The following is a 13091-nucleotide window of genomic DNA, read 5'->3' as shown; positions in this document are numbered from 1 at the left end:
CCAGCGCTTAGTACAGTGCCTGGCACATAGTAAATGCTTAACAAGTACCATAATTAATTATTGTTAAACCAAAACCGTGTAAATCCTTTGGGCCAAAGATTTAGTGGTAATTGCTAGGGCTAGATCCAGGTAATCAGATCAGGACTGTCCCAACAAGTCTCACAATCGCAAGACAGATTTTACAGGTGAGGAAACGGAGGCTCAGAGAGGTTGTGACTTGCTCAGGTCAAGCAGCACATCAGTGGCAGACCAGGGATCAGGACTTGGATCTCTGCACTCCCAGAACCATTCCCTTTCGTGACTCGTAACGTCTTAAATCGAAGGCTGCCTGCTTTAGCCGGGGACCCGGTTTTCATTGTTAAATCAGTGACAACATTGAAAGTCTGACTTTAGATATAATGTAATAACTCAAATAAAAATGTGTCTGATAGTCTGGCTCATGTTTTTTAAAACCAAGGGCACACTAAAGAAATTATCTCCTTAGTAATACAATTGATTCTACTTAGTTGTCTTTTTTTTTTTTTTAAGTTTTTAGGCTTGTGTACGGCTATATATCCAGGAGGCTACGAGGATCAAGAAATACTCCTGTTGCTCATCCTGTTGTTTAAAATGAGTCTGGAAAAGCAGCTAAAGCAGATTCCGTTAGTGGACTTCCAGAGCCTCCTGCTAAACTTATTGAAAAACATTAGAGATTGGAAGGCAAAGGTATATCCAGCTTGGTTGAGGATTGTGTGCTATGTTAATGATAATACAGCCCGCATTTCGTCACTGGCCTGATCTGTGGGGCATAGAAACCGGGTGGAGGAGGAAAGCTGCCTTTGCTTGTCATGTGACTTGGTTCAGGAATGGAGGGATGGAAATTCCCGAGGATGTTTTCTTTTCCCTTTACCCACTTGCCCTGCTCAAGGAAATTTGCGAGAACCTGGGCCTGAGAGTGTAGGGGAGGGATTTGCACTGTTTTTGATTTTTTTTTCTTTTTTAAATTTTTAGAGGAAAAAATAAACAAACACATTAAGTGGGGAGAAGAGCACAGTGCAGTGCAAATGCACAGGCATGAATGAATCTAAGCAGATGGTACAGAGACTGAATTGTTGTGTATATTAGCATAAGAATAGCTTCCATGTAGTGGCTTTGAGATAAAAATGTTATAAATAATAGTGGACCTTTTAGCAACGGTTATTTTTCTAGAGAGTGCTACTTTGCCACTATGTTCTAAAAATCGGTTGTGGCCGTCATATTCTCTCTGTGATCTGTATGTCAGAAACAATCGTATTATTCTTGATTTTTCAGATGCCTGAACTTTGCCTGGCCGTAAGCAAACTTTCCAGTCATCACCATAATCTTCTGTGGTTGGTGCAGTTGATCCCCAGCTGGACAGCACGAGGAAGGTAGTGAGGCAGATGAATATTATTAATTTTCTAGAAGTTGGAGTGTTCTGCATTAGCATCTATTATTCAATCGTATTTTTTGAGCACTTACTGTGTGCAGAGCACTACTATGACCGCATCCCTTCAGATGAGGAAATAAGACCTGTGGGCCAGGGGCAGTCAGGCTGGTGGTTACCTCAGCAGACAAGCCCCTTTAATACTAACACACCTCCTCAAAATATATGTTTGGGTGTTTCCGGTTCATCTGAACAGGTTTATCTTTGAAGTTTAATCAAAGTATTGATGGTCTTCAAACTGGAGCTCTTTCACTTGATAAAGGGAACTAGTAGAAGTACTCTAGCATCAGCTGGGTTAGAAAGATGAAGTCATTTTCTTAGTATTTCTTCCCCTGCCCCTCCTCCACTTTTCCCCCCACTAAGACAACATCTTAGCCTAATGATTATCTCAAAGTTTCCTTGTACCAAGCATGAAAAAGTCCCAAATGCCAGGGATCTTTTTCTCTTTTCTCTCCTCTCCCTCCCTCTCTTTTCCCTTCTCTCCCTCTTGTCTTTCTTTCTGTCATTATCTCCCTGTGTCAGTCCTCTTCCCTCCTTGTGCCAAGGACTTGGTCGAGTATTTGTCCCTTAGATGTGCCTTTTTTCCCCACCTTGTGTTTGCTCCTGTTTCCCTTCCTAAGCCTGAACAAGGTATGGGCAATGCCACTAGTTTGTTTGAATTCCAGAACTCCAAAGGCAGTGAGAAGTTGTCGACCAGAGTGAATGGACAGAGCTGGTAGAAGAAGTGATAGTGGTGGATCTATATAGTTGTCAACTCCGGTGCCCTTTGCTCTTGATTTTTACGCTCATTTCCTTTTCATAGACATGATTTTTTTTTTTTATACCCGGGGCTGAAGTTTTTAAAAATCAGAATAGTTTAATAATGTTTCGTGCCCCAAGGAAGAGGTATATGTTTAGGTCCATCTGCATTGGTGTAAAGCATGCCAGTTAACCAAAAAAGCATAGAGAGAGAGAAGTCTTCCACGGCTTCCTTCGATCCCAAACAACTTCCCTTTGGTGGCATTTGTCATGATAGCTCATTAGGAACTGAAAGTTTGCGAGGTTAGAGAATGAAGGCCGGTTTAATCTGCCCTCAAGAAAATAGTAAGGACAGTGCTGTGAATGCACAAGACACGGTTTGCACTGATACCAGACCTAAGTGCACACGATACGAGTTGTAAAGGTACCAGTGATGCAAGGCACACAAATGCTATGTTTAATAAGTAGATTTAATAGGAAAGCAATACTCACACCCCGATCAGTGCAGGGAGGACCACAGGGTGCGCAGCAGACTGGCGTCAGTATCAAGTCATAATGGCATCTCAACAAATAGGGAAGAGTGGTCTGTTTAAATATGGGTTGATACAGTAGCGATCCATCATAACATGACAAATGGGTAGTTAGAGGACTGAAATAATAGGCAATAAGAGAGAGAGCATATGCACAAATATGTAAATCACAGATAAGGGGGTCGCTGGACATCAGTAAAGTGGAAGAGGGGCCCACTCTGGTACCCCTAATTGGGCCATCTGGTTCTCCATAAATCCTCCCAGGACAGCCGCATCCTCTGGGAAGTATCTTCCCGACTGAGTCCAGAATTTCCCCACAGTCCAGAGTTTTGTGTTTGTCCTTGCTCCATGAGATAAGGATGACATTCCTGGAATTGGGCTGTTCTGCACCTGGTGCAGGGATGTGGTTCTTCTTTATCAGCAGCCTTCCTCCTCCCAGAAACATGCATCAAGGGGCCCACAGTTCTCGGGTTGGCACCAGGGGATAGGCCTTGTGTTCGTTCAGGACTCACGCGCAAGATTGGTTAAGTGCCACTAAAAGCCCTCCTCGTTATTAGTCCGTAGTATTCCCCATACGGTGCTCGTGTCAAATGTATTTTGAGAACTTAGAGAAACGATTTTGCTCCCTCTTTAGTTCCCAACTGAAGAAAGCGGTTGATAAATGCAATTTCAACTAACGTCCAGATTCTGATTGCAGGCAAGTGAGACAACATCTTAGCCTAGTGATCATCTCAGAGTTTCTTGGTACGAAGCATGAAGAGATCCCAAATGCCAGTGACCTTCAGGTATGGAGGTTTTTTCATTGTAAACCTAATTCTGAATACCCTTTCCTAGTGAGAGTAGCTGCTTAAGACTAACTTAAAATCTTGCCTTTGGCAGTGTTGCCAAACTGGGGACCGTAGAGATCCCTGGGGAAATCTAAAATCTGCAAAGGCAAGGTATTACTGTTTGCTCGGTGACGCTATCCTAATCACCTAAAAGCTCTCTTGGCTCTTGAGGCTTCAGAGGGAAAAAAGGGAGTCATTGCTAGACTGTTGTTTCCTGGAAAACAGGACAGGATTGGCAAAGGAAGAGGGGCTGTTGGAGTGGTAACAAGACACAGAAGTTAATAATGAGCAGAGAGGAAATTGGAACAAGTCTGACAGGGAGCAGTGCCTGGTGTTTTGGCTTCCTTTTCATCTCCCGTGGGTCTTTTCTGTACAGATGTCTCTCCTCTGCCAGTACCTTGTTAAGATGAAGCCTTCTAACTTGTTAAAGAAGATGATAGCAGAGAGAAGAGCGGAACAGCAAGATGACCTTATCGAAGAGTCTCTACACGTAAAACTTGAACAACAGGTAGATACCTGTTGTACATTAGGCTAGAATGTCCAGGAATGGGGGTGAAATGTTCTGTATACGGTAAGCGCTCAGTAAGTGCAGTTGATTGAGGGTCTGAGGTATGTTTGTCTCCTTTGAATGGGTTAGACGTTTTTCTCCCCACCACCGTACAGTGCCTTAGTCAAGTCATCACTCCTCGAAGTTAAGTGTCCTTGATCCTTTCTCTCTCCCTCCCTCTCTCTCCCTATCTCCCCTTCCCTCTTAATTTGCAGTGTCCTCCAGGATATGGACATTGTTTATCAGTGGTATTTATTGAGCACTTACTGTACTAAGGACTTGGGAGAGTATAATAAAACAGATTTGGTAAACCCATTTCCTGTTATAATCAGTTTTCTACTTCCATCTAGTGAAGTGCTCTGCCCACAGAAGGCACTCAGTAAATAGTGTTTGACGATCTACTTTGAGCACTCTCTTTACCTTGAATATGATAAGGTTAGATTTTATTGTATCAGTGTTTCAAATCCTCAAAATGTTGACTTATGTCTTATCAAACTGAAGTGCCTTCCTGATTTTAAATCAGATTCCACAAGAATCATAGACTCTGTCGAAACTCTGTATCAGTTGAACAGAATTGTAGATCCCCTACTAACAGGGGATTGTCTTTTACAGTGTTCTCCAGACGATAGCAACTTGACCTGAACAAGTAGCTTGTACCAGTGGCTCTTGAAATGGCAGACCACTGGTTAATTCTTCCTTTTCTGTGTTTTTCCTTTCTAGGCATATTACCTGACATATGTACTGCTCCATCTAGTCAACGAAGTTACTTGTTCTCATGCTTTTTCTTCCCCACAAAGGGTAGGTATTGTTTGTGTGCTTGGTATTTTTAAATGTGGGGGTTTGGAAGAGAGCAGTGGCATAATTAAGCGTGCTTCCCATATAGTCGGAGTATAAAAGTACAGACCCATCAGGCACCTGAAAAGCCCTCCTGCAGATCCTGGGTGTAGCACCTGCAAGGGCAAATATGCACAGCGTGAGTGACTACTAGCCGGGTCCTGTTGGCTGAGTTTTCCTTTGTTCACAAACAACAAACCAGTGTCTTTCCAGACTTCTGGGTTTCTGAACCTACAGCTCTGATTAGCGTAAGCATTTTGCCATGCCAAGGAAACAGAGCAACATTCAGAGCCTGACAGGCTCCTGTGTTTGATTTTAATTAAAGTATATGGTGCAGTTTTATCCGGGCTTCCGAGCCTGTGGGCTTCCATGCAGTCTAACAGCAACAAATATCCTGGCACTTGAAAACGAGAACACGACAGTCTGCTGAAGTGGGCTGGAAATGGAACCAAGACCATAGTAGTTAGAGACAAATAGACCTGTCCGTCCTTCAAGGGTCTGAGATTCGGGGGTTTTTGTGGGGGTTCCCATACTCGATACTAGCCCTTTATTCAAACCAACTTGAAAATGTATAGTGAGGCTTGAGTGGTTAATCTCTCAAGAAATTCCCCAGAGCGGGTCTGTTTGGATTAATAGAAACCCGTTCGGTTTCAAAAGAAAAATGGGTTATCTTTTGTAGCTTGAGTAGTCCATTGAGAATGGATGAGGATACTTCTCTTATTTCGAGACAAAAATGTCCAGTCAGAGCTCTAGATTTACTTTTTCTTTTAATTGTCCCCTGGATAAAAGCTACTAAGAGGACTACTTTCATTCCCTCGCCTTTTTTCCTAGGTTAACTAATAACAAACCATAATAGTCCTATTGTCTTGGCAGCCACTGGTGTTCACTGAAATTTCAGATTTGAGCATTTGAAGTTGGAAAATGCATACCGAAGGGATGATAGATTTGAGCATGATTGTTAGGTTGGAATGACTGACTCAGTAGTCTAGCTTGGACTTGTACATTAATATTGAGTGGTTTCAGTTTCTTGCATTTGTTTTTATGTAGAAATACTTACTGCAGCTCTGTGGTTCCCTGGAAAAGCATGTTAAATGTGATATTAGGGAAGATGCAAGGCTTTTCTACAGAACTAAGGTAAGTCTGTGGACGTTTTCACTTCCCACCAAATGTGAACACCTTGGCATTTCTTATGCAAGCCTTGTACTTCTTAGTACATTGAGAGTGCTTCTTTATTTCTAAATCTGCTCTTTAGTTCCTGTGAGCTTGTAAGTTCCTCCTTCATGCTTTCCCTTTTGGTTTTAGTGAGGCTGTGATTAAAACCTCTTACCTGTTTAACTTTAGATAGTAACTGCAGCAGTTGGGCTAGACAGTGGCCACTTTTAATGCCGCTCTGTTTACGTTTGCTTAAGCTAAACCTGTTTTTGGGTCCAGACCCTCACTGCTGAAAGGTTGCGGCTTTTCAAGCACAAAACAGAGCTAGAACTTGGTCCCGGAGCAGAAAGCTCCGATTTCCGAAGAAAATTCTGTTGACCGTTTACTGGAGTTACTGGGCCGGAGAGCCGGGTGGCATTAGACGCTGACAGACATCCTGAAAGAGGACCACCCGGCCCTTTTGTTTCCCACACCGAGGGTCTGGGTAGAGATTGGTGCCAGAGCTCCTCTTACTTGACTTGGGGTGAAGAGTGACATGCCTGATCTGGAAGAACCGCTTCTGGGGCTGATAATTTGCTAAAGTGGCTAAGTGGTCTGTTCCCTTAAATTCACCGCTTAAGAAAGTGGTTATTATTGTTGAGAGAGTTTTCTGGGGAAACTTAATCTGCTGATCGCCAGACAGTGGGGAAAAAAATGCAGAACAACCCATTTCAGCTCATGTGTAAACTAAAGGAAGCAACCAAAAAAGCAGCCTGAAAGAAGCTGCTTGTTTGAGAGGGGGGGGTTTGTTGTTGTTGTCATTGTTGTTATTTTTATTTTTAAGCCAATGAAGAAAGCTCAAGCTCTGACAGATAATAACGGGGGTCAGAGTTTGGGGAGCAAATGCTGCAGTGTCACCCTGAATAGCTCAAAAAATGTGATGGTACAGAGAGTCACGCTTCATTTGTACTGGGGCTTGGCATGGGGTGTCTGTCTGCCCCCAACACATACACTCCATCCTCTTATTTATTTTACTTGTACATATCTATTCTATTTATTTTATTTTGTTAATATGTTTGGTTTTGTTCTCTGTCTCCTTCTTCTAGACTGTGAGCCCACTGTTGGGTAGGGACCGTCTCTATATGTTGCCAACCTGTACTTCCCAAGCGCTTAGTACAGTGCTCTGCACACAGTAAGCACTCAATAAATACGATTGATTCATTCATTAGCCCTGGTTCCTCTAGGCTATGTTTTTGTCATCCTCATTAGTAGAGTCAATTCAAATGTCAAAGACATAACTAGCCTGAGCTCTGGCACCTCTTTCCTTACAAATGAAGCGCTGTTGGAGAGGAACCCTAGGTTACCGTAGTGGGGAGACTTGATGAGAGGAGCATTGAAGACCCAGCTAGTGATGTCCAGAGCAAACCCTAAAAAAATTTCTTTTGGGGCTAATTCTGTCAAAATAAGGATGTAAACCTAACTCTTTCAAGTCCCGGGAGGATGGTTGCATACCCTGGCTGGCCCCTTTCAAAACTGAGCTGGAGCCAGTGGCTACCACAGAGGCCCAAAGTCAGTTCTCCATGACCCTTGGAGCCGAGGAATTCTGAGGAGAAATCTGCAGGGGGAAAATGCGAGGGCTGAGTCAGCAGAGAGCCATGGCAGTGACAGGCAAAGATATCAGCGAGACTCGGTGAGAAGGTTGTTTCTGGCCACTGTGGAGGTGAGTGCCCTGACAAAGACCTGCAAAAGCCTCCGGGCATTTGCTAGTCAGGAGAGGGGGGCAGGGGAAATGTCCCTTTTTGGGCTCCACTTTCCTCCCATCCTTCCTCATTTGGCTGAGTGCCCAAAGATGCATGCTGTTTGTCGACCAGAGCAGAGCGTCAGCTTTCCGCTTCTAGTAGAAATAATAATCATATTTATTAAGGGCTTACTGTGTACAAAACACTGTGCTAAGTGCTGGGAGAGAATACATAAGTGGGACTTAGGCATGGTTCCTGTCCATGAATGGGGGTGCTCACAATCTAATCTCTCACCCTTCTACTTGCTGCAGAGAACCTCACCACCGCCACCCCCCCCACCCCGCCCCCGGACTGGAAACTCATTGCAGGCAGGGAATGTGTCCGTTATATTGTTATATTGTACTCTCCCAAGTGCTTAGTACAATGCTGTCTGCCCTGAAAGTGCTCAATAAATACGATTGACTTACCTCCCATCTTACCCCCATCTTACCTCCTTCCCTTCCCCACAGCACCTGTATATATGTATATATGTTTGTACATATTTATTACTCTATTTATTTATTTTACTTGTACATATCTATTCTATTTATTTTATTTTGTTAATATGTTTGGTTTTGTTCTCTGTCTCCCCCTTTTAGACTGTGAGCCCACTGTTGGGTAGGGACTGTCTCTGTGTGTTGCCAACTTGTACTTCCCAAGCGCTTAGTACAGTGCTCTGCACACAGTAAGCGCTCAATAAATACAATTGATTGATTGATTGATTGACTGGGGGCTCCTCCAGGCAGGAATTTAAGTGTCGTGGGGCTGAAGTGAAGGAAGTGTGTACTGACCTAATTTAGATCTTCGAAAGGAGAATTCTGTTTAGTAGACTTTTTCTTTATTCTCCCACTAGGACTGTAAGCTTCTTGAGGGCAGGGATCATGTAGGTCTACTGATTGTACTCTCCTAAGCACTTAGTACTGTGCTCTGCACCCAGTAAGTGCTCAGTAAATACCACTGATCGATTCTGCCATCTCTTTTGGAGAGCAGAGCAATGGGATCTCTACCTCCCTCCTACCTCGTTTACAGTATGTTTTCCCTGTCCTCTCCTTCAACCCTTTAACTTCCTTCCCCATCACCTTGCCTGGCCGACAGTCATAACTTCCTTTGGGACTTCCCATTTTGTACTCTCCCAAGCACTCAGTACAGTGCTCCGCACACAGTAAGTGCTTAGTGAATGCAATCGATTGAGTAATTAATTGATTGTGAAGCTCTGGACAGGAATCTGCACAAAGCGTAGAAACCAGTTGAACACTCAGTAAATGCTGTTGACCAATTGCTTAGCTATAAGGGCAGGGCAGAGGGAATTAAGAATGAAAGGCAAAGTTGCTTAAAAGATTAGATGCTGTCTTCAGCATTTAACCAAAAAAAAAAAGACTGCATTTATGTATTGTTCCTCAAGACCGTGCTCGGCTCTTAGATTTGTAATTATCAGTGGATCATTCGTCTTAGAAGACTGGCTTCTTGAGGAGAAGGAAGCAGCGTGGCTTAGTGGATTAGAGTGCAGTCCTGGGAGTCAAAAGGATCTGGTTTCTAATCCATTCTCGGCCACTTGTCTGCTGTGTGACCTTAGGCAAGTGACTTCACTTCTCTGTGCCTGTTACCTCATCTGCAAAATGGGGATTAAGACTGTGCTCCCCCTGTGGGACATGGACTGTGTCCAACCTGATTACTTTGTATCTACCCCCGCACGTACAACGGGGTCTGGCACATAATAAGCGCCTAACAAATGCCATAGAAAAAGAAAAAGGGAGGGGTGGAACATGTTCTCTCATCTATAGCCAAATGCCTAATACAATGTCATGCAAGTTCTTAATGATAATAATGTTTATGCCTTTACAATGATGATCTCATTTTGCCCACGCAGAAGTCACACAAAGGTATGAAAGTATTTGAAAAACAGTAAGCAGTTTATTCTAGTATTAGGAGTAGCTTTATCTCCACTGAGGTTGTATTCATGTTTTCTTTTCCCTTTTTTACGTAGGTAAAAGATTTAGTTGCTAGGATACATGGAAAATGGCAAGATCTCATCCAGAACTCTCAACCTATTCAGGTACCCTTCCTTTAAAACAGTTTTGTTTTTCTCAACGTTGCTGTATTTTTATCTTGTGGCTTGTTAGTGATGCTTCAGGGTGCAATAATTGTGCGATTGCATGGTGAGTCACATGTTTGGGAAAGTGTTTTCTTTGGAACGACAACTTGTAAAGCTACTTCCAAGATTATGAGCCCCATGTGGAGTGGGGACTGTGTCCGATCTGATAACCTGGTATTTACCCCTGGGCTTATCACATACCACTTAGTGAATATCATCATCATCATAATAGTTGTTTTCAAAATTATTACTAAAGAACATCACAGCAGCATATTTAAAAACCAGACGGTTTCCTCCCCATTCCTTCAGATGGCCAAACCGATCTGCTGTACTCAGAACTGAGAGGTACTTGCAGTTTTCTTTTTTAAAAAGGCAATCAAGCAATGGTATTTATTGAGCACATACCATATGCCAAGCGCCGATCTAAGCATTTGGGAGTTAGCAGACATGTTCCCTGTCCAAGATGAGCTTAGAGCCTAGAGGAGTGAACCCTAGAAGAGTTTAAAACCATGTGCTGTGGGAGTATGTTAAAAAGAGCAATGCAAGACCATGGTGCCTTCCACACTGCGCCCTTGTAGAGATTGTCCTTTGCTGTGCTGTGGGGCTTTCTGTCCCTGACACTGTCTTAGATTCTGCCTTGGTGTCAAGAACTTTCTGAAAGTGTCTTTTCAGTCACAGCTGTCCTGATTACCGCTGTATCTCCCCAGAGCCAATTGCTGGGCTACATCATTAGGGTGTATCCTCTTTGGAGAGAAGCCCCACAATTTTATTATTCCCATCGGACGTTACCAAAGGCCTTGCAAAGTGCCCTGCACACAGTTAGTGCTCAATAAATGCACTTGTCGGTGATGATGATTTGAGGTAGTATATTGCAGATCTGTTCGACATTTCATCTCTCCAAGATACTACCTAGTTCACTACAGCTCTTCAAAATAGGTATCACTTCTATGAATCCCAAGGGGATTATTATGATGATAATAATAATAATAATAATTGTGGTATTTAAATGCTTACCGTTTGCCAAGTACTGTACCTAGCACTGGAGTAGATACAAGATAATTAGGTCGTACAAGGGGTTCACAGTTTAAAGTAGGAGGGAGAACAGCTATTGAAACCCCATTTGGGGATTAAGACTCCCCACGTGGGACAACCTTATTACCTTGTATCTACCCCAGCACCTACAACAGTGCTTGGCACGTGGTAAGCGCTGAACAAATACCATCATCAGCAGCAGTAGCATTTTGCAAATGAAGGAATTGAGGCACAGAGAAGTTAAGTGACTTGTCCAAGATAACATAATGGCGGAGCCGGGGTCAGAACCCTGGTGCTCTGACCCCCAGGCCTGTGTTCTTTCCACTAGGCCACGTAATCATTATTATTATTAACATTTCTTGAGTGCTTCATCTGTGTAAAGCATTATACTAAGTGCAGGAGCAAAGTGCAAGGATAAGATCTCAGCAATGACTCTAGCTCGCAGGGATCTCACAGTCTAAATGATTTGCTGGGTGGGAGGTGGGATGCTCTCTGGGGACAGACCCACAAATGGCTAAATATCTGGGATTCAGGCCCTGCCCTTCCAAGGAGGTCTCTATCAATTGATTCTGGGATTTTTCCAATGTTTTTGTCCACGTGAGTAGCCACTTTCCTAAAACCTCCTATTACTGATGAGAAGCTTTCCTGTGCTCAGATACATTTCTACCTTGGGCTCGGAGGAGGGAGGGGCGACATGCTCCCTCCCTCCCCTTTCCTCCCGAACAGAGAGGACTTGTCTAGGTAGACAAGTTGGGGGAAGGGGGCTGCAATGGGCAGCCCCTCCAATCAGTCCTGCTTTAGGTAGTAGTCCGGTTGTAATCCAGAGTTCCCCAACAAAATATTGTAGCAGCATTGGGAGGGGACTCCAGGCAGGGACCCCATTCCCACTTCAGCTGGAATGCTCCCCCCTACTTCAGGAAGTGTATGAAGGTCTCCAGGCTCTCCATATGGAAACCCCTTCCAATGGCCAATGAGAGGTAACAGTGCCCTTCCCGCCACATCGTTTGTCACCTTTCAAATACCAAGGTGGCATGGCGATGCCCTAAAGCCCTCTGGCCATGAGACCCACACCTCCTCTGTAGCTGTGCCACCTTATCCTGGCACGGGTGGTGGAAGAACTCTCCCTGGCTTCCAGCAGTAGGGGTAGCCGCCAGCTTAGTGCTGCCATCTTGGCATACAACTCGCAAAGAGGAAGGAGCCATCTTGGCACCTTCAGTGCAATTCTAAAAGGGGCACCTTGAGAGAAACACCAACACAATTCTAAAAGGGGCACCTTTAGCAAAAAGTCACAGAAGGCAGAATATATGCATACACCTCCCAAACATCGTCTCTGGTTAAAAAAAAAAACAACTGGGGAGGGGGGAATTAAGATGGTGTCACTGCAGAACTAGAAGCCTTTAGATCTCAAACACTCTTACCTACACCTTCCCCCACAATATCACTGAAAATTTCTCAGATTCTAGATGGGGCAGATTCACTAAAATCAAAGCTTTCCCTATCACGTTAGCTTCTGTGATTTATATCTTCACTAAATATCTGCGGCCCCAGTGGCTTGTCTGTGAAGGGGAAAGAGCATGGGCCTGAGCGTCAGATGATTCGCATTCTAATCCTAGCTCTGCCACTTGTCTTTTGTGTGGCCTTGGGCAACTCATTTAACTTCCCTGTGCCTCTGTTGCCTAGTCAATAAAATGAGGATTAAATCCTCCTCCCTGTGACTCAAAGCCCCATGTGAGACAGGGACTGTGTCCAACCTGATTATTTTAAATCTTCCCCAGCAATCAGTAGTGTCTGCACAGAGTAAACACTTAAGTACCATAAAAAAGGAAAAAAAGAAGGGGGCTCTGTTTCTTTGCCTGGCAAGAGTAGGTTTTCAGGTTTTTGATTAGCCAGTAAGCACCACCATATCCTTCCCTGCCTAACTGGGATTGAGATTGAGTGTACACAAGACTCAACCGACTCTCAGACTGTCTCTCACTTTCTCTAAGAGTCAGTTCAGCACCCCCTAGTTAAAAGCGTGTACTGGAAAGGGAAACTAAACTTCTCACTTCTCTGATGGCCCATCCCATCAGAGGATGTGGCCACGAGGGCAACCAAACCACGTAACATCCCACCAGACAGAGGATCTGAGGCAGTGACGT

The 13091-nt window shown here is 44.0% G+C and overlaps 1 protein-coding gene across 1 annotated transcript in view; it reads left to right on the top strand.

Annotated features, from left to right (window-relative positions):
* Positions 1-13091, top strand: part of SLF2 (SMC5-SMC6 complex localization factor 2) — a 47728-nt gene that overhangs the window by 29524 nt on the left and 5113 nt on the right. The window contains exons 13-19 of the mRNA XM_038757752.1: positions 529-705; positions 1291-1388; positions 3410-3497; positions 3916-4047; positions 4807-4884; positions 5968-6054; positions 9814-9882. Coding sequence (XP_038613680.1) covers positions 529-705; positions 1291-1388; positions 3410-3497; positions 3916-4047; positions 4807-4884; positions 5968-6054; positions 9814-9882 — 729 coding nt within the window. The remainder of the gene's footprint in view (positions 1-528; positions 706-1290; positions 1389-3409; positions 3498-3915; positions 4048-4806; positions 4885-5967; positions 6055-9813; positions 9883-13091) is intronic.

Source organism: Tachyglossus aculeatus, chromosome 16 (genome assembly GCF_015852505.1).
Source record: "Tachyglossus aculeatus isolate mTacAcu1 chromosome 16, mTacAcu1.pri, whole genome shotgun sequence".
In the NCBI taxonomy this organism is placed as follows: domain Eukaryota; kingdom Metazoa; phylum Chordata; class Mammalia; order Monotremata; family Tachyglossidae; genus Tachyglossus; species Tachyglossus aculeatus.
Note: the sequence above shows the minus strand (reverse complement) of the source record. Positions and strands in the feature narration are given on the sequence as shown.